The sequence below is a fragment of the Megalops cyprinoides genome, chromosome 4 (genome assembly GCF_013368585.1).
Source record: "Megalops cyprinoides isolate fMegCyp1 chromosome 4, fMegCyp1.pri, whole genome shotgun sequence".
Taxonomy (NCBI): Eukaryota; Metazoa; Chordata; class Actinopteri; order Elopiformes; family Megalopidae; genus Megalops; species Megalops cyprinoides.
Genome location: NC_050586.1, coordinates 34422837 through 34442330, shown reverse-complemented (window position 1 = coordinate 34442330; position 19494 = coordinate 34422837). Strand labels below are relative to the sequence as shown.

The 19494-nt window shown below is 44.9% G+C and overlaps 1 protein-coding gene across 2 annotated transcripts in view; it reads right to left on the bottom strand.

Moving 5' to 3' along the window:
- Nucleotides 1-19494, bottom strand: part of bmp2k (BMP2 inducible kinase) — a 47707-nt gene that overhangs the window by 24663 nt on the left and 3550 nt on the right. For both annotated transcript variants that reach the window (XM_036526252.1, XM_036526253.1), the window contains exon 2: nucleotides 38-156. In XM_036526252.1, coding sequence (XP_036382145.1) covers nucleotides 38-156 — 119 coding nt within the window. The remainder of the gene's footprint in view (nucleotides 1-37; nucleotides 157-19494) is intronic.

Here is a 19494-nt window from a genome sequence, read left to right as displayed (position 1 = left end):
TCGGGCAGCGTTGGGTTTTTGCCAGGCGGGGGCTCACCATGATCGTGATCTCCCTTTTGTAGATGTTCAGGTCCGGGACGTTGTTCACGTACATCCTCTTCAGGGCGCATCGGACTCCGCTGTGAGTGCGGGCCAGGAAGACCACAGAGAAGCCCCCTGGGAACACACAGAGGAAAAGAGTGCTGCTTAGATCCGGTCTGTGCATTACAGCAAGCGTACAGCAAGTTAACCTGAGACACCACGCAACTGGGCTGCTGCAGGATGTGCTACACCGCTTGACTCTTGAAATGGAGGGAACCCTACTCTCTGCCACCTAAAGGAATTCCACAATCATATGAGAGTGACTGGTCACTGATGCTGCCCTATAAAGTAAGCACATACCATAACTCCCCAGGACACAAAATGATATTAGCCGTTTCTGTCAAGCTATGCAGTTATTTCCCCAACTTCCCCTGGCTCACCCAGATCAGTAGCGGATGCACTCTCTAGTCCATTCCTAAATGTGTGACGGGGTGCTTGTGTTAGGGGACGGCTATAGGGATATGACCCCACCTCAGCAGTGTGACAGACGTCTCTACTTTTTCCCCCAATCAAATGCACTGGAGGAGCAGATGCATAGAAATGGGGTACTCCAATGCACTAAAACCAGCTTATTATCTATTCTGATTAAACATGTATTTACCCAGGTCTCACTGATACACAAAATTCTCAGAACAGAGATAGAGACTTGGCTTATAATAAAGGTACTGAAGTGTAGGGAACGCTGCTGAGGACAAAGTTAAGCTCACCAATGAAGTCATGCGAGTCATCTTGTTCTAGAAGCCAAAAATGCACAAACACCAATTACACAACTCTGTATCAGGATTGCAGAAAGAGTCACGATAAGTATAAGAAATGGGTTTGGCTGCACAACCAGACGTGGTATCTGGACTCCACTTCCTGAGCGTGGGACAGAAAACAGGTCAGAGAGGCACGAAACTTCAGGAGTGGCCTTTAATAAATGAGTCCGAGTGCAAGCGGACAGCTATTCCCATTTCCTGAGCGGTGGCTGGGAGAGAGCAGGGAGAGAGGGGAGGGGAGCAGCTGGGAGCAGGACCGAGCGTATCTGCTTATTGTTCTGCAGCGTGGACCTTTCACCTCCATCTTTTAACTCTGCCCGGCGACTCCACCGCCCGCTACGGCCACTCAGAAGGAAAGAAGGCCACTTCCCCTTCCCGATCCTCTGTCCCTTCCTCTGGTTGGGAGAGAAGGAAAGGAGCAAAGCTGGGGCCCCGGCGCTTTGTTTTCACTGGAATTTCTTTATTTATTTACAGATTTAGCGTGACTGAGTGAGGCCGCTTACACTAACCTGTTGTGTATATTGTTCAAAGCCAGCCTAGAGAGCCGAGACAAAACGATCGTCTCAAGTTCACTCTGGGACGTGGGGCGTTTCACGAAGACAGTCAGGAGAGCGGGCTGGGAGGATTCGCCAGCGGAACCACTCCGACAAAGCCTCTGCCTCAAAAGTTGTCAGTTGTCAAAAGACTTCTTCTTTAAAAGATTCAAAGTAACAGGCACTGTTCTTCGGAGGGCCAACCTGTGGCCTGCCGTACTACCCAATTTTGTACTTATCGCCAATGACCCGGGATCAAAGATCCAAAGTCCGAAAAAAGTAAGACACCGGTTATGTAACACCTGCCACACACAGGAAATAACATAACCCCCGAGGCGAAGAGGGAACTGGAATGTGAATATGTGCACGAGGTTGTTTTTTTTAACATTACAGCAACTTCCAAATGCCATTCCGAGGGTGAAACGTTCGACAACAAAGGGTCCCACGCACCAAGTAGCGCGGCCTAGCTGTCGTGAAGAACTTTCTGGAAGCCGCGGCGGAGGCGAGCTCTGGCCGCTGTCTGTGCCATCGCTTTCTTTTCTGTTTTTTTTCCCTCCCCTCGCCATTCTGTGAATGAATACCAGCGGCGCTGATGTAACAGCCATCTCTAATTAAAGGCGTGCTGAGTCACGAAGCGTCCGACAATGAGCGGCCGTGTACACAAAGGAGCGCGCCGGCACAATGCCGCACTTGTTTCCCCAACAAACACGCGTTTGCCAGGGCTGCCGGAACACTGAGGCGCGCTTGGGCTGGACGCGGTTTGGGAAAAGGGCCTTGAGGTGCGGGGCGGCTCGGGAGACACAGAGGCCGAGCGCGCGCCCGTTTCATACGCCGTCGCCTCCTTTGAAGGGGGGCGTGCTCACTGTACAGCTCCGCGTGCACATAATGACCCGTTCTGCTTCCTTGTGAAATATGAGAGCGGCGGCACACAGCGATGTGTGTGACGCTCTTTGAATTACCTCTGCAAGGACCTGCCGCGCTTCTGCCAAGGTCTGCCAGTGGTAATTGCTAAGTTCGATTACTGCGCTGCCAGGCTGCAACTTTCCGAGCAGGTCTCAAGGGTAGGCCGATATGAAATTGTCACCTGTCCCCCTACAGCTGTAAAATTCTCATATTTTTTTAATATACAACCATGGTCAAGGGTGTACTATAAAGTACGCAGGAACAAGAGCATCCATAAAAGTGTTACATTCTGCATTTCACAGACTATATCTCCTATACCTGCAGATGAGTAAGAACCCTGTAATTGAAAAAAGTAGTCTGTAAGGCAATAAAACTATAAAGCTGTTATCTTATGAGAGAGCAACCATCACCTCAAAGCAGTCTGGTGCTGGTGGACAGCTGTGTGTGCTGCAAAAGTATAAATGTACATCTGTTTTTAGGTTTTTAGCACCACAAACACAACTTCTACGCATTTTTGCCCTACGGTGAACTTATAGCACATGAACTTAAATCAGTGAACTTTTATGAGTTAAGCCATTTCTAGTCACACTCAATATTCAATTAAAAGTACAACCAATGCAGACATAAACAAACCAGGTACACTAAAACCAGTCAACACCTTTGTTCCTCATGATCACAATGGAGAAACACTGGCCTAAAAAGTTCCTAACACTACCACTGTAGATTTATTTGTGTGCATAAGATATTTCAGCCATGAACTCTGACATTATTCACCAATCCAAATAAAGAGAAGTGAAAGATCTATGACAATAACTGCTAAAGTCAATCTTAATTTTGATACTGGATATGTTTTGCAATATCTACTCATGTTGTTCATGAGAAAGTCACACTTCTGCATGGGGGGGGGTGTTTGTCTACCAACAAGGTTTCCTGTACTGTATCGCTATGCGCCATCACTGACACACTGACATAAAACGTTCTGAATCCGCCCGCAATATCCACAGGCTTTCAGAATCGCAAGATCGACTTGCCCAATCTTGCCTTCATATTGCGTTTCCAACAGTCCCATCGAATTAACGTCAACTCCAAGGTACAGGAACAGGCGGTACGTAATTCCACCAATAACGCCAGGGAAGACAGCGCTTTTTTTCCCCCTCTGCACAGCCACATGACCGATCAGAATAAACGCTGAAGCTAATAGGTCAAATCAGATCAACGCTAACTCTGCTGGTGCTGGTAATGGATGGTGAAACCAGACTCACCGTTTCACAGATCCCGTACATTACATAAAAAGAGTAATTACTTGCAATATGTCAAGGGCCTGGCTTGCAGAACGCTGAGTCAGTTTCACAAGGCATGAATAAAAAAAAAACAGGACACTGGTGTCGTGATTAAACTGAGAAGGACAGACACGGCAGGGGTCTGTTTCTGTGGTCTCACCACAAAAAACAAGGTCAAGAGAGCCATGCAGACCAGTCTGACCAGAAACTGCAAACCGTGCCCAGAGCTGTTCAGTCTTCAACTGCAAACTGGCCCCTGGTGATTTTGTTTGTGGTTCCTGGTTGACTGGATGTATTGTTCAATTGCGCCAACCCTTATTCGGAGGGAACCTTGACACAAATTCCAGGCCGACATCCTCCTGTTTACTGACAGCTTTATCACACTGCTGGAAAACATGTCGAAGAGACAATGTCTGCTGAATTTTTCTGAGGAATTGCCCGGTTGCAAAAGGTGGTGGTGGCCATTTTGTTTTGAGAAAACAGAACGTAGTACTCCTTTAAAACTGTCAATCCAGAGACGGGGGAGAACAAAACAAATGATCTTCGTACTGGGGTTTTGGACTTGAGAACTGCTGTCCTTTTTCAACTGACTACAAAACAATGCAGCAGCTCTATCTACAGACAAACTGTGATCAAGACAGACATGTTCATGCTCTAGAAACACAATAAATGCTCCTATCCAGATATTCAACCTTGTTACTCAAGTGGAGTTTGTATGGTACCAGTTTTTTTGTGTTAAACAAGGACAAATGATGTCATCTCTTACTGACATATTATTTGTTTGCGGAGGCCTTTATATGTCCATGAATAAAGCAGCGCCTCATTGGGTGTCACTGCTATTACACAAGAAAAAATCTTCAGCAAACACAAAGTCTGAACTACACACTAGGTACCCCATGTGTTTTACCGTTAGCAGCAACAGTACAAAGCAATGCTCCATTTCAATATCCTCTGTAGGGACAGTGAAGCACTAGTTTAGGTAAAGCCTGAGGGACACTGTACACTACTTTTGGTTGCCTGCCATCATAGCTAAGAAAAATGCTGCTTGAAAAATGAAGGGGAAACTAGGCTAAACGCAAGTGAATTACATATTGCGACCAACTATATAGTTAGAGGGAGCTAAGATTACTTTTTGTGAATTTAGGTGATTTATTGGCTCTAAGGTATGTGACTTGCAAAGTGGATAAGGACTTTTCAAAACACCTTATTTTCCTAAGAAAGGGAAAAACAGCCTTATTTGCTTTGCCAAAATTAAGCTATATTGTATTAGTAAAAGAACTTTAACATTTGCTGTAGCCTATCAACTAACCTACTGACCTTCCCTTGGTTGCTCATACATAAATAAATGGAGTAAAAAGGAGTAACTGTCAAGAGTCTGAAGCCAATTCCTGTTCATGTTGTTCCTGGTTAGTCCATTTCCCTCCTGGCTGAGGCGAAGCAGAGTTTTCAGAAAGTTGCTAATGAGAGGTCAATGAACACAGGAACCTTAACACTTATGCCCGTAATTTTCTCCAGTTCGTAGAACATTGGGAGATTTCAATGGGGGGGTGGGGTGGGGGGGGGGGGGGGGGCAGAAAACAGTAACCAACAGAGACATAATGAAATGACACCAGTCTATAAAAACAAAACCAGACATTTCAAGCACTCTTACAAAAGTTAAGCACTTCGGTAAGAGGAAGGAAAGGGGGGAATTTTCATACAATGACTGTATGTGCCCTGCATCAGCTGAGTTGGCCTTCTATGGCATAACTTAAAAAGCCTGAAAAACTTCACCTAACAAATGAGATCTGCTGCTGCGAGAATGGTGATTTGGGGAATATCCACCTTCAGGTCCCAGGATCAAATTACCAATGGTGTGGGCAGGATTACACTGCTGAGTAAATCTTTTTTTTTGTTTTGTCAAAGCTTACTCAGCCATGTTCCTAAGTTGCAGGACATCAAAAGCAAATATTTTCATTAGTAGGAGGCCAATGTACTTATCTTTTTACTTTTTTTACTTGCATCAACAGGCTGAAAACTTTAAAAACTAATTTAAAGCTGTATTTCTTTTTCCACCCAAGTATTTTATGCGTTTACTGTGTGGATGCTAAAATAACACAAACGCATAGCGGAAACAGAAACAGTAAATCAGCTCTGAGCTTCACTATGAAAGGAAGATGGCCAGCTCATCCAGTTAAAGGGTATCATCAAACAAAACCGGTCATGGTGACTGTTTTTTTTTCCTCCTCTCTCCACAAAATACGCTTTCAAAACCAACTGCGGGACTGCAGCACGACGAGCCTGGAACGGTTAAGAAAGCAGAGGAGCCGTGATGATTTCAGCCTGCGATGAGAGGGCGAGAGATTGTCTCCTTTGTGCTGGTGGATGAGCTAAAGCACTTAAGCAGGCAAAAAGTCATTTGTGTGGGCGGGTAGGGTGAACGGCTCCGGGAGGAGGAGGAAAGGGAAAAAAAAAAAAAGATTAAGCCCAGCGCCAGCTGTTACCTGCCTGTCTGTGGGAAACTTCTGATCCCCCACAGACGGGCAGTCTCAGGAGCCAGGTGGCGGCCTCAGAAAGCGAGGGCGGCCAGTCACAACTCCTCTGACTGGCTACCGATTGAGGCCATATGCTCTCAGATCAGATTCCCAATAAATCACATGGGCGCCTTTATTCCCACTTCACCGCAGCCCACTGAGGGAGGGGCATAGCTTATTATCCTCCCAAAGGACACCGATAGGGAGATTTGTTGCAGGGCTTTGTCCAATCCACATGCGCTTCCTCAATGGTGTCCTGAAGGAAGAAAAAAAAAAAGGCAGATTTGCTGCACTGGAGTTTGGGACCAACTAGGCGACGCCCAGAAACTGAGAGATGCAGCAAAGAGCTGGTTTTGGCTGGTATAGTAAAGGGAGGGCTGGTTCCATCATGTCCAGTGACAATCTTCACATGACAAAATGGTCATTACAGAATCAAGGTCTGTTGTGAAACATGAAAACCTCCATCTAATCAGCTGAGACATTTAAACACAAAGTATCTACAGAGGTCATTAATCGTTAGGATTTTGCTTTTTCTGTGCGTTCATGAATCTATTTATGAATGACAATAACTCATTCATTTCTGTGATATGCTCTTTTGAATTCACTGAATTAGATGTGGATACTCATGCAGATTGTATCAGGATATTTCATCACGTGGGTGAATTCCACTCAATCCCAAAAGAGTTCTTGAACATGAACAGTTCTCTAACCACAGCGGAATTCAATTAACTGGTGTAAAAGACGAGTATTGTCTGGCTTGTCATGTTTCCTTCACTACTACACACTAACCACCCTCTGAGATTTCATTTGTAAAATAAAGTGAAATTCACTTTGTCTCGTGAGATGCAATGCCTCCCACCACCTAAGAAAGGTTAAGGGTTTCCTCTTTAATGCTGGAACCCCAGTCAATCACATGAGGGGCGGCATACGAGAACAAAGACACTCGACAACATGCAACGCTGCTCACTGCTGCGCCTTTTCCCGCCACTAACCGTCAACCGCACGAGCGTGACCATCAATTTCCACTGACTTCATTCAGCCCCTTTGGCTGGAAAGACACAGCGATGCATTCTGCAGCGACGAAAACACTCTAAATCATCGAACCAAAACAAAACCCTGAGAGACAGGGAGAAAGTGTCTTCTCCACGGGAGCGGAGGCTGACGCTGCCGCTGCCGCTGCACTTGAAGGAACTCTGTCATTACTTTGGAATTTTTCCTGCCGGAGCTCCAACACCAAGGCCCATTACATCACCGGGGCAAGCGAACCCCACAACGACACGGACTGCAAAAAGCAAGGGTCGACAGTTTCACACCCAGCAAATGTCCACCGGCGCAGAAATGGAGGCTGGACTCGGAGGAGAAGCACTACCGTACCCCTGTACTGCATGAAACTGCTGTGATTTTGACGGCTTGCTTGCATTCGAATCGGCATTCCTTGCTGATGTTCTGTGTCTGAACCATGATGTCATCGGTGACATCATTTGTGTGATCGTGCGGCCCCCTCACTCTCCCCTGGGGAGTAAGATGGTGCTCCCACACACTCTGCACTCACCAGGAGAGGGAAAACACTCAGCTTCTTAGCGCATGGACTGAGCGTGCCTTTGCTTATTAGACTCTCCATTATTATGAACTCAAACAGGATCTCTAAATATGTTCACCCACAGGCAACAGTTATGCTGACTCCATATCTCGGAAAAACAATCAAGACATGTTTGTGACCAATCAGTTCTGTGATTGATGAATTAAATCATCTTCCTCGGACCAACAGCTCGCAGAGTTTTTGACTGGAGAACATCTTTCACTACCCAGACTCCAGAAACTCTTATGAAGCTGCTCAGTAACTGCAAGACATGGACCAATAAAAAGAATCCAATAAAAGAGAAGAGCGGACCAATAAAAGAGAAGAGTGAGGACAACTATGTGATGACTTCAGAGGTGCACTGTGGACGTTACTCAACGCCTGCAGGCAGCTACCAGCCCTGGCCCAGCTAGAGGGAGCAGCCTTCTGAAGTGCACTCTCCTCATCGTCCTCTTCAAAGCATTCACACACCGGACAGCTCTACTTTAGCCTTTGGCACAGATGAGCACCAGCTGAAAGCATTTCGTTTTTCTTTCCCGTTTTTCCAGATAGCGGCTCTATTTATCTGATAAACAAAGGACGTGTGGATGAAGTGTGGGGCCTTTCCAAGCACTGCAAAATCATTCATAACGAGCCAAACCTCCTTTAACCAACCCCCCTCTTCTCCTTACCCAGGAGGAGCCTCCCCCCTTTTTCAGTCCTCTTTCCATAACTTTCTCATGGGAATGTGGACCAAACAGCTGAGGTATAGAGTACGCATTCCTATAGTGTGCACATTCCTTTAGGGGTCTGATGACATGACAACGAGCGTATGGTATGTTAGGTCGTTCTGGTGAAAAAATAAACTTGACCAACGCTCCTATGCTCCGACGCTGTCGTATCGATGTAAAGCTTCACCCCTCTCCCCCGGTAGAGCTCCTGCTCCGAGCAGAAAGAAGGAAACGCAACAGTTGTCCGCTTTTTGGCACACAAGTCAGCCGCTGACATACCACGCGAGTACGGAGGGGGAGAGGAAGAAAAAAAAAAAGCCTTCACTCCAAGGTTTTCCGTTTGCTCCACTGGGATCTTCCTGTAAGCGCTCATTCCTCCGTTTCCCGAGGCCTGTAATTCTCCTCTAGCTTTTTCCTTTCTTTTTTCCCCCCCATTTCTTCAGGCTCAAGAAGCGGTATTCCATATGGATGAATCAGACAGCCACACGTTCCCTTTGGTGGTGATACAGAGAGCAAAACTAGACAAATGTTATTTAGTGGCACGTAACAGTTGGTCAACTGTTAGGTGAGAATGTATTGCATTAATTTCAGTTCGGAGCTGTGGCAGTACTCCTGGCGGACACATCGTGACAACTTCTGTTCCGTGCCCTTGATTTAAATGTGTACGACTGACTGAAAAAGTCCACCTGAGGAAATGAAATCACAACGTGGAACAATAATTCTATACCTAATTCACCCCTTGGCAACTGAAAGTCCTTGCCAGAATGAAGTTCCTGATACCCCGGCTCAGTTTCATACTGAAGCAGTTTATAAAGCACTTAGACACATGTCAGCTTATAACACATGGATTCATGAGAGCAATTCTGCACTCAGCGTGTTAGACGGCTTCATTTCAGCAATGAACATGGAGCTTTTATTATTCATTTTTTTTTATTTCCCTATGGGGAACATTAAAGAATACGAGAACATTTTGAGCAAAGCAGAACACACACCAAGCGTGAAGCTTAAGCACCATGTAAAAAGCTAAAGCAAGGCTTCTAAATACACAGGCTAGGCTAGGTGGAGAGAGGTGTAAAACTGGATGACTGTGAGGCTGGTTATGGAAGTATAAACTCTCACTGCTAAATTTCTTCACCCCTCTCCTCAAGAGACCAATCAAATAGGAATTTCAATCAAACTGGTGCGGCGTGGGGCAGGGCCATTATTTTGGTGGAGCTGTGACTGTTAGCTCACCACCCCAAATTGTGCATTGCGTGGGTGTTGCTGGCTAACAAAAAAAACAAAAGCCCACCAGCTTGTTACTTCGATAGAGTGAGGATTTAATCTGGATGCAGCTTAATAAGTGTTATAAGAACACAAATGACAAATGTCCTTTCTGAAAGTGATGAAATTTTTTTAAAAATCTAAAGTGCAGAGATGAAAAGCTGGTTTTATCTTCTTTTTCAACAGCACAGATTGATCTTTTAAATTCTATTTTTGTGTCTATTGAGTTTTTTTTTTGAAGGCAGACATATAAATAAAAAAGGTATGAAATGAATAACACAGGGAGACACAGTACACAGTTGCAAGAGTCCAAAGGTATCTGAGGATTCATGGGTCTCGGGAAAACATTCAAAGGGTACAAACAGTACAATCCTCCACAGACTGCAGACAGTCTATCATAGATTAGGGAGGAACACACTCTCTGCAGCAGACCAAGTGGTAGCGGGGGATTCTTTGCCAAAACACAACACACACAAAAAAACACATTGTCACAGGGGATCTTGGGAAGAAAACCAAACCCTGAAGAGGAAGAAAATTCCAAACTTCAGACATTGGTTTCACTGGGCTACATTGACTGATGCAAACCTAATTACTGACAACAGATACTACTGTGTGTGTATGCATAATGTTTTCAACAAAAACTACTCGCAGATAAATGTTACACTTTCGGTCATGTTTCAAAGCAAACCAAAAAGCGTAATCCATTGAAAGGAAGTTGTCACATTTATTGTTAATTGGGACTTCAAGTTCACTTCTGATAAGTATAACTGCACACGGTCTTTCCTTCCAGTTTTGACAAATTTACATTTGACAGCATTTACATTCTTTGACTGACCTCATAACAGAAAAATCTAACTTTTAGGTTATAATAAAAGGGATGTGGCAAAACTAATATTTGAGAGTTTGAGACCTTTTAATAGAGTCACACTACCGGCAGCACATTTTAAAACCAATAAGAACGGTAGAACGGTGCACTGTAATATACCAAACATAGTCACTTCTAGTGGTAATAAACCTTTGTGGTCTAGTTGTTCTGACCTTTTTTAGAGTGTTCTTTACCACTCCTTTCACAAACACAAAAACAGTCTTTAGTAATCCACATCAGGCAGGAAAATATCTGTAAAGAACACTGCTTAATCTGTTTCCCCTGAGTCTTCCAAAGTTACACTATAATGATGCTCATAAATTTATCTCCAGAGTAGGTTGACAGCCTAAAAATAGATCCCAGTCTGCTTTTGGTGTGCAGTTGAGAGATTCTGCACTTGGCGCTCTCTCTCTCCTGACAGAACACTGAGCTGACTTGTCATTCTTCTGGAACTTTCTAAGCTACAAATCCACTGAAGCTCCTTCCTTGAAGTCTGTCCATCTTCACGGCTTTGGCGAACAGAAAAATTATCTCGAGTCCGCTTACTGTTTTTGATGCGCTTTTTCATCTCAGGAACTCGCTGTGTTCTCATGGGAGGCAGAGCAAGAAGAACTCTATTAAGGAAATTAATCTCATCACAAAGCAATTACTCAGTTTCACACACATGTAGTACAATGACTATAAAGACGGGGGCACAGTTTTACACTGGGAAGTCTATTAATTTTTTTTTACACTTAAGCAAGTAAATAACTCTACTTCAAGCATGGGTAATTTTGCACTTACAATTTCACTAAAAAGTGTACAACATCCCCCTACCCCAGAGGAAAAAATTACAAAGCAAATGGGCAATAACTGCTTAGAAGTGTGAAATAAATGTGATGCACTGCAAATCCCATGGTAGGTGACATACAACACCAACTTTAAAATCTGTGAAAGTGCACATCAAATGCAGGAAGCATGTCGTGAACAAATCAGGTAGTAGACTGATCTGCATTCACAAGTGTCAATGTTTATAGTAGAAATGTCTTTTGCAATGAAATTGCATGCACACAAAACTGGCCCATATTACACCTGCTCTAGAATGGCCTTACTGGCTGCTTGTAAAACAGAGGGCTACCCTACCCCGCCTGTACCCCCTGTGTGTCTACAAGGAGCTGTCCATCTTGTATTTTTGGAAATTGCATAAAGTTGAACAGCTGGAGGAGCAATAAACCGCGGGGCCTCAAAGATGTGGAATTTCACCTTAATTTGTACAGTCTCAAATACCTAAAACTAAACATCTCTTTATGCTCAAAATGGCCAGTGGCTATGGAATTTAAAATAAAAGAATTAAGTCATGAATTGAATGAATTTAGTATATACTGAATGTACTGCCACCAATCACAAACTATTCTACCACATGCAGTATGTTCTGTACAGCTTTCTGGTCTAGAAATGTTCACTACAAGATAGTCTATAAGTTGGGCTATAAATAACCTGCATATTGCTGACATTTCAATCTCTTGCAGATCTGGATGATCGTGCAGATAACTCAAAATTAAACAATCTGCAAAACATGAAAAGAAAAAAAAAACATCAAACACCCCCTCCAGCCAGCCAAGTCAAAACAGCTGAAGCCCGCAATACAACTCACTCCCCATTCACACGATGGAGGACTGTCTGTCGGCAGCAGTTTAATGGCTGTGCGGGCCTTTTTTTTTTTTTTTTGCAGGCTGTATAGCAGGACAAACATGGCCTGTCCCGCCATGAAAAGTGACTCAATAACCCATTAGTTAACTTTTTTTTTCCTTCCCCCTAACAGAGACGGGATGTCTCTCCCGGTTAGCGTCAAGCCCCCTGCACAACTGTAAAATATCGCAGCAGACTCAGCGCGTCGGAAGGTCACGTGAACGACCCGTGCGGCCACATTCTATCAGCCCCTCAATGAAAACACCGGACCCAGAAGATAAAGTGAACCAAGCCACCCCGGACTGAGCTTTATTAAAAAAGCCCGCTCGTGCCGGTGCAGGAATGAGATATTAAGAAATGGCAGACAAAATAAAAACTTCATGTGAAGGATGTTCCCTCTGACAAAAACACATACTTTTTTTGGGGGGGGAGGGGGCGCAGAGAGGCAGCATTTATACTGCTCTTAAGGATCCCGTTGCTTATTTTGGTAAAATGTCCTTATTATTAATCCTTGGCACTGAGCCTAGAGTCATACACCAGAGGCAGGCAAACAGCCCTGCTCTACTTGAGCCAAATGGGTCAGCGTTTATAGGCCTATTAGAAAGGATGAGATAGGAATAACAGCATTGATCTACTGCGAACTCTGAAGCTGGCTATCACACGGGGGGGTGAGCAGGCAAGGGCAGGCTGCACTGGGGACACGGGGATTAACAGACCTTCCACTGCTCGCCTTAAGAAACAACAACTAATTAACGTGCACTCAAACTCCACATGCATGTAAAACACCTTTTTATGATCCCATGAATAAAGAAGATGACTGATCCAATCATTTCACTCTCATCCTGAATGTGTATCTGTTACACAGTTTAAAGCTGCATTGTACCACACTGTACCACTGTGTAAGATAATTACGTCAGTGAGAAATAATAAGCCGCAGACAGACCACTCTTTGCTTACACAGTAACGTAATCGGGGCATTCAATAAACGGCGGTACACTCAGAACGCCTAAGGTGGTCCACAAACAGCAGTAAATTTGAAAAAAGGAATAAGGATTACAGGGATGAAACGTGCAATGACAATGTCGCCGTAACAGACCGAAAGTCTTTCGACACTGAAATGTTCAAGCGATTGTTCTGAGCTGACATGCAGCGAAAGAGCTGCCAGCACCGCTAAAACTAGCAGAGACTTGAATGACCTATTTTTTTTTTTTTCCTTCTTCCCCTCCCGCTCCTCTTGGTGCGTTACTCCCGCCTGGCGAGTGTGAACAGCAAACAGGGCCTGCATGTGTACGCGGCGCGGTCCGGTCCGCCGGGGAGCAGGCGATTCTGCCCCTGTCTCGACACGATTCGCCGGCTTCGTTTGCTCCGGCGCTTTCATCGCTGCCGGGTGGCGTCGCGCGCGACGCGGCAAAACGAGAAAGCGCCGCACACAAAGACGTCCGCTGAAGCGAGGCGAGCCTTCCTGGGTCCCGTGAAGCTGGGGGAGGGTCCGCCGCGCTTCAGCTTCAGGTCTCCCGGGGTTCATTACCGGCCGGCCGAGGGCCCGAGCTTCAGCAGAGCGGCAGGTCATTACATCGCGGGGTCAGCGATGCCCAGCGGGACCGAGGCTCCATGACATTGTTCCGGCACAAAGGGAAGGGGGGATTAACGTGGCTGGGAACCCCGGCCGCCGGGGGGTGAAGGGGGAAAAGGGAGCTTTGTTTGTTTGCTTCATTACTAGCTTTCGTTGAAACCCTGCCTGGTACTGAAACGAGCGGGGCATCGTGCTGTGCTGTTGGTGAAGAGAGGGCAAAAAGACAGAACCCAGTCAGGTGAACGGAAGCGGACAGGGACGGGCACACATACACGACTCCACCAAAGTGTTGTCCGCGGCCTTCTCGAGCCGTGTTGCGAGTTGACGTCATTATTGCCATCCCCATGGGGTTCCTTCAACTGCTCCGGGAAGACACGGGCAAGCCGTCCGAGTTCAAAGCACAAAGTCCACCGCTTTGAAAAAACCTCTATTGCCAGAGGGAGTGTTGCCGATGAAAGACCGGGCATGTCTGATCACAACGAGAGTGATTAAAACCAGTCGGTGCTCCGTTCTCCCAAGGTAAAAAGTTGCTCAATCTGAGCGTGCTACATTAACGCCCACTTCCTTGGTTTGCACTGAGAGGGTGGATATGCATCTAATGGCTCAGAGTGAACTCTTCCAATTTGTTCATGTTAACTGCACACTGCTTATCCTGCTTAAAAGGCTCATTTTCCACAACTTCAGATAAATTCATCTTCAAACCCCCACTGCGCCATAGCCTAACTGCTACAATGGCTGAGATCACTGAACAGTCATGTACTTTGGAAGATATCTTATCAAGTCTTATCAATCTTAGAATTAGGTCGTCTCATCACATTAAGGGAGTACTGCATTGGCTTTAACTGAGGGCCTTGTAAGTAATAACATGATTAAATGCGCATTCCTGTAACACACCACAAGTCCCCCTCCATTTTCTTTACAGTATTACTTTGGAATGAAAGTGTGAGCCAGTATCAGATAATGTACTTTTACTGTTAATTTCAGATTTTTCATCCATCGTGAACAGCTGGACCACAAACAGTCTGGTCAAGCAAAAAACCGAGACAGGTTTAGATTGGCCTGTATTCTGACGAAACGTGGTAAACAGCAGTGACCCTGAGGCAAGCTACAGCTGTTTCAGACAAGTCCTCACCTTTGATTATGAATCACACTTCTGCGTATGAGTGAACTGTAACCTCTCACACACAGCACAGCAAATGCCAATTTAACTGTGGCAAAAAGTCTTTGAGAAGACAAAGTTGAAATCTGACCAGCTAACTAAAGTTAAGAGCTCAATCATTGCATTTTCCATCCATGTGGATTACTTACAACCGCTGGAACATACTGTTCAGTTGGCCCATCTGTTGGACTTATTCTGCGGTGTGTGAAAAACAGTGCTCTGGTGTCCGTGAGGCGACGGACCTGCCAATCAAAACTGTGCAGCTGTCACCGCGGCAACATTTGTCCGTTATTCCCAGGTCATGCTAGCTGTACATTCACAGCACAGAGAGGAAATGATGAGATAAGGCAATCTAACGACTTTAGGCTCGTCAGCATTTACATTCTTACAGAATATGCACAGAGCAGCTCTACAGCTCTGTCAGAGCTCAAGGTCAAGTGAACATTGCCTTCCTTCCTGTGAAAAATTAAAATATACCAGGGTGAATTTAAACATTAATGCCTCTGAAAGACTGCTTGTTTGAGAGTTCTGTGAGTGATTTTTTTTTTTGGAAACAATGGAGTTTCATCTACAGGGAGACGCATGTACGACACCAACAGAACCACTAAAAAGTTCAAAGGATATATCTGGACCTGTAAACATCATTTTTTAAAACTCTGTAAAAAAAAATATATATATATATATTCTGATTTATATAGGATACACTTTTGTGTTTGTTTATTTTCATCTTCAAAGTGTCACATCCAGGGCAACTGTCTGGATTTTCATTTAAAAAAAAAAAAAAAAGACAATTTTGAAAAATAACAGAGGATTTCGTGTGGAGTCGAGCGGTCGGTGAAATGACTCAGCGGCTGTGATATTTCGCGTGGAGGCGCGCACGGGCAGATCGGGGCAAGGGTGCTCGCAGTCTGCGGCTCGCAGGACGGCATCAGGGCGCCGTCACCATCCGAGCACGCCGTGTGCATGCGTCCCTCCGACACCGCACCACATCCTGTCAGCGTGTCGCCGCGGGGGGTGAGGGGTTAACTGCAGCCGGCTGAAACAACTGCCAATCAAAACCAAAGGAACGGTACCCGGGCTTCATGTCAATGCCTCTTATCAAAACAAGCCTTCCACTAAAAGGCAAACGATAACTAATAAACAAAAACAACTTCCAAAGGACTCCTTAACCATGATTAATGAGTTGCGAACGGTTTCTAAACACGGCAATAATACACGGTAAGCACAAGCCGGTTTGGTTTGTTTGCATGTCTGGAAGTTATCACGTGGCCACAGTTCTTTAAAGACATGCCCCGTTTAATACTTTCAAAACACACAGCCAAAATAACCTCGCCGTGTTATGTAAACTAATGCTCGCTAACCTTGGGCTTTCAAGTTAATTTTTTTTTTTTTTTTGCTTACGATCTAAAAAGTTTCCTATAATGCACAAGTGCAATAACCTTCAGTTGTCTTGTTTTAACATTCTCTCTGCGAAGACCCGTACCGCTCTCCGCTGAGAGCCCCCTGCAAAAGGAAGATAATGAGAGGGTTCAGATATTTATTAGGAATAACACAAAGAGGGCATGTTCATACAGAAAGGCAAAACAGTAAGCCTCAATAAGCAAACACAAAGCAAGTGACCTCCACCATGGGACTGAGCGCTGCATCGTACCAGCATTCTTTATAGAAAGCTAGAACAGGACAACAAAGGGCCACAATCCCTCCATTCATCACTGATACAGTATGCAAATAATGTAGATACAACATACTTCCCTCCGCTCTCTATAAAAAAAGACTAACGCCAGTCATGCCCAGTCCAGTGCGGCCCATTCAAAGCTCGAACGGAAGATTTTTACAAGCTTTTGCCCGTTTTCCTATGTATTAGTCAGTGAGGGAAAGCAGTACTGGGCATGTATCAAATTAAACGTGCTTTGTGAATATGTGACTGGTCTTTGGCATATGAAAATATGAATTATCTTACATAAAAACTGTTTTTTACTCACAGAATGTGTTCATAAAATTCTAAACTTGTATTGCACTGTGTTCTCCATGGACTTGATGAGACCGAAGAGCAAAACAATCACTTATTTTAACTCGCTTAGCGCAATGCGATTCTGACATGATGACCCTGTAATCTCTGTAAGAAATCTCTGAATAGAAGAATGACAAATGCCTTCTTCTTGTTGTCTTACTTTATCTTTACAGATAAAGCGCAGACTGAATTTCCCCATGATGAAAACAATACTCCCAAAAGACCTACAATGAAATGTAATAACAACCAAGCTGACATCAGCAAGTTTCTCACTAGGTTTTTAAAAACTCAATATGTAGGACAGCCTTGGTCATCTGTCGGTCGTACCAAGAAAGTTTACAAAGTGCATATGCCCGAATCAGGGTTCTCTTCATCCTGAATTAAATCAGCAAGCCACAGCAGAGAGAAACAGGCCAGCACATTCCAGAAAGCCCTTCTCTACTTTAAATTCACCATTCTAACACACAGGCCACATATCACCACTTTTAAACTTTTAGATCCTCTACAAACCTCCTCACTGCTTAGCCCCATCGACAGAGCCTTCTCCAAGCTCTGATTTGGCAGAAAACGTACACGCCACATATTTGCAGTAACCACTGCAATCGTTTGACCAGGCGGGCGTTTTTGCTGTTTACGTTATCTCTCGCAGGTTCGCCATGATCGGAGAGAGCGCCTTTCAACAGCAGAGCTGGCCTGTATCACGGCAGCCGCTGTTATCTTTCACACCCTGCAGGTCAAGTTACAGACCTGACTGGCGCTGAGAAAAGCCCTCCGCTTGCGTTTTTGAACAGGCACTGCAAACGCGCACTTAACTTCGCAGGTTTTGGATTTCATGTCCACAACAAAGTGGTTAGCTTTAAAAGCCGTGTCAGCCTAAATGTTCGTTTCTGAAATGCGGGGATGATTTTTTTTTCAAAAAGACTCCTCATAACCTGATAAGAGAAGAAGTCAGAGGCCCTTTCCCACAATGCACTGAGCACAAAGGATGTTACAGTTCTGCGGGCACCTGGCATGCTCAGTTTCAGCTGGCGGTGGCACAGGCGGGTCGGGGAATGCCGACCCCTCACTTTTTTGTTTGTGCCGTCATGTGCACGTTAAATAGAGAGGTACACAGCCAAAAATGACAATTATCAACCTGAGCGCTGTCAGCGTCCTTAAACGTGCCTCTGTTCCTGATTCCATCTACGACAAGAAACAACTCAATCCAGACAACGAAACTGCAGTTCCTACATTCAGGCCGTTTCAAAGACGACTCACTCTGAATCATCAAAATCGGGAAGGGCATGAAATACAACAGAATTAGTCTTAAGTCTGCATGTAAAAGGTTTCATCTGAGGGGAATTTTCAGACTTTCAAGCAACCTAATAATGCATTCTGTGATTACGACAACTGTAGGGGAGGTCTACTACATACAGCAGGCCTATATACCACACATCTTCTAGAATACAAGTTTTGGCTTATTTCCATGTTTAAAAAAGTCCCGACAAGTGACTTAGGACGTCTACAGCGACGATAAGATAAACAACGGTGACTACAGCGCTATTTCCAAGAATCTTTCTGACTTCCTGATACTATCGGTGAGGGGTGACCGAGGTGTGCGACCAGCGCTGATGTGTTTGTTGTTTGACAACCCTCCATGCTCCATTTACTGGAAGATACCAGTGAATATCAACAGTGACTGTTTGCCCTGTACACACACACGCATGTATGTACACACACACCTCTACGGTCTCCTAGGTTCTTATCCTGAAGGCCTAAGTTTTGGGGGTTGATGCAAATTCATCAGCAACAGTCACTCCTGCCGGGAGAGCCGCTTTCAGTAGAAAATCCTGTCTATCCGCATGTCAGTCACTGGAAAAGCAAGCCTGCCAGTTCACTTTGTGACTATACTTGCTGACACACTGGACTTGCCACTTTAATGAGCCTTAGGGGTATTTCAGCGGGAACGCTTCTTGAGTTCTTGCAAAAGGAACATCTTTTACTTCCCTCAATTGTGAAACCTTCGCCTGGGCAATGTCAACCAAAACTCCCCGGTGAACAACCCAAGGGAAATCGTGAAACCCCTGGCCCTGCTTTGTTGTTGTCATTCAGAAACCTCTTTTTTTTTGCCGGGGAAATTCCAACAACAAAAACACCAGGTCACACAATTAACCAGAGGACAGCCACTGCACTGCTCATTAGCGCACAAGCAACAATTTTGAGGTTACTGGCTGTGATGAAATGCACACTAGCCATATACACGCTTCGTGACAACTCCGAGCCAGGAAGGACAAACAGTTGGGGCTTATTCTTCTGTAATGCAGCCGGTAGCTGACGTGAAGACAAAAAAAGAAAAAAGCCTGAGGGAAAAAAAAACTGCCTTCTGCCCAGATGTATCCTGTGATGTGAGCTATGGGCCTGTTTTTGCATCCTCCTCCGAAGGGGTGCCTGACTTCATTAAAAGGCGTGAAGGGAAATGAATGAGTTCCTGCAGTAGAAGGTGCCTTTACAACTGGTGTTCTGGGCCGGCTAAGAACAATGAACAAATGAATGGCTTCAAAGTGTAAAAGTCTCTGTAAAGGCTTTGAAGAAAAAAAAAAAAAGGAAGTTGCTTATGAT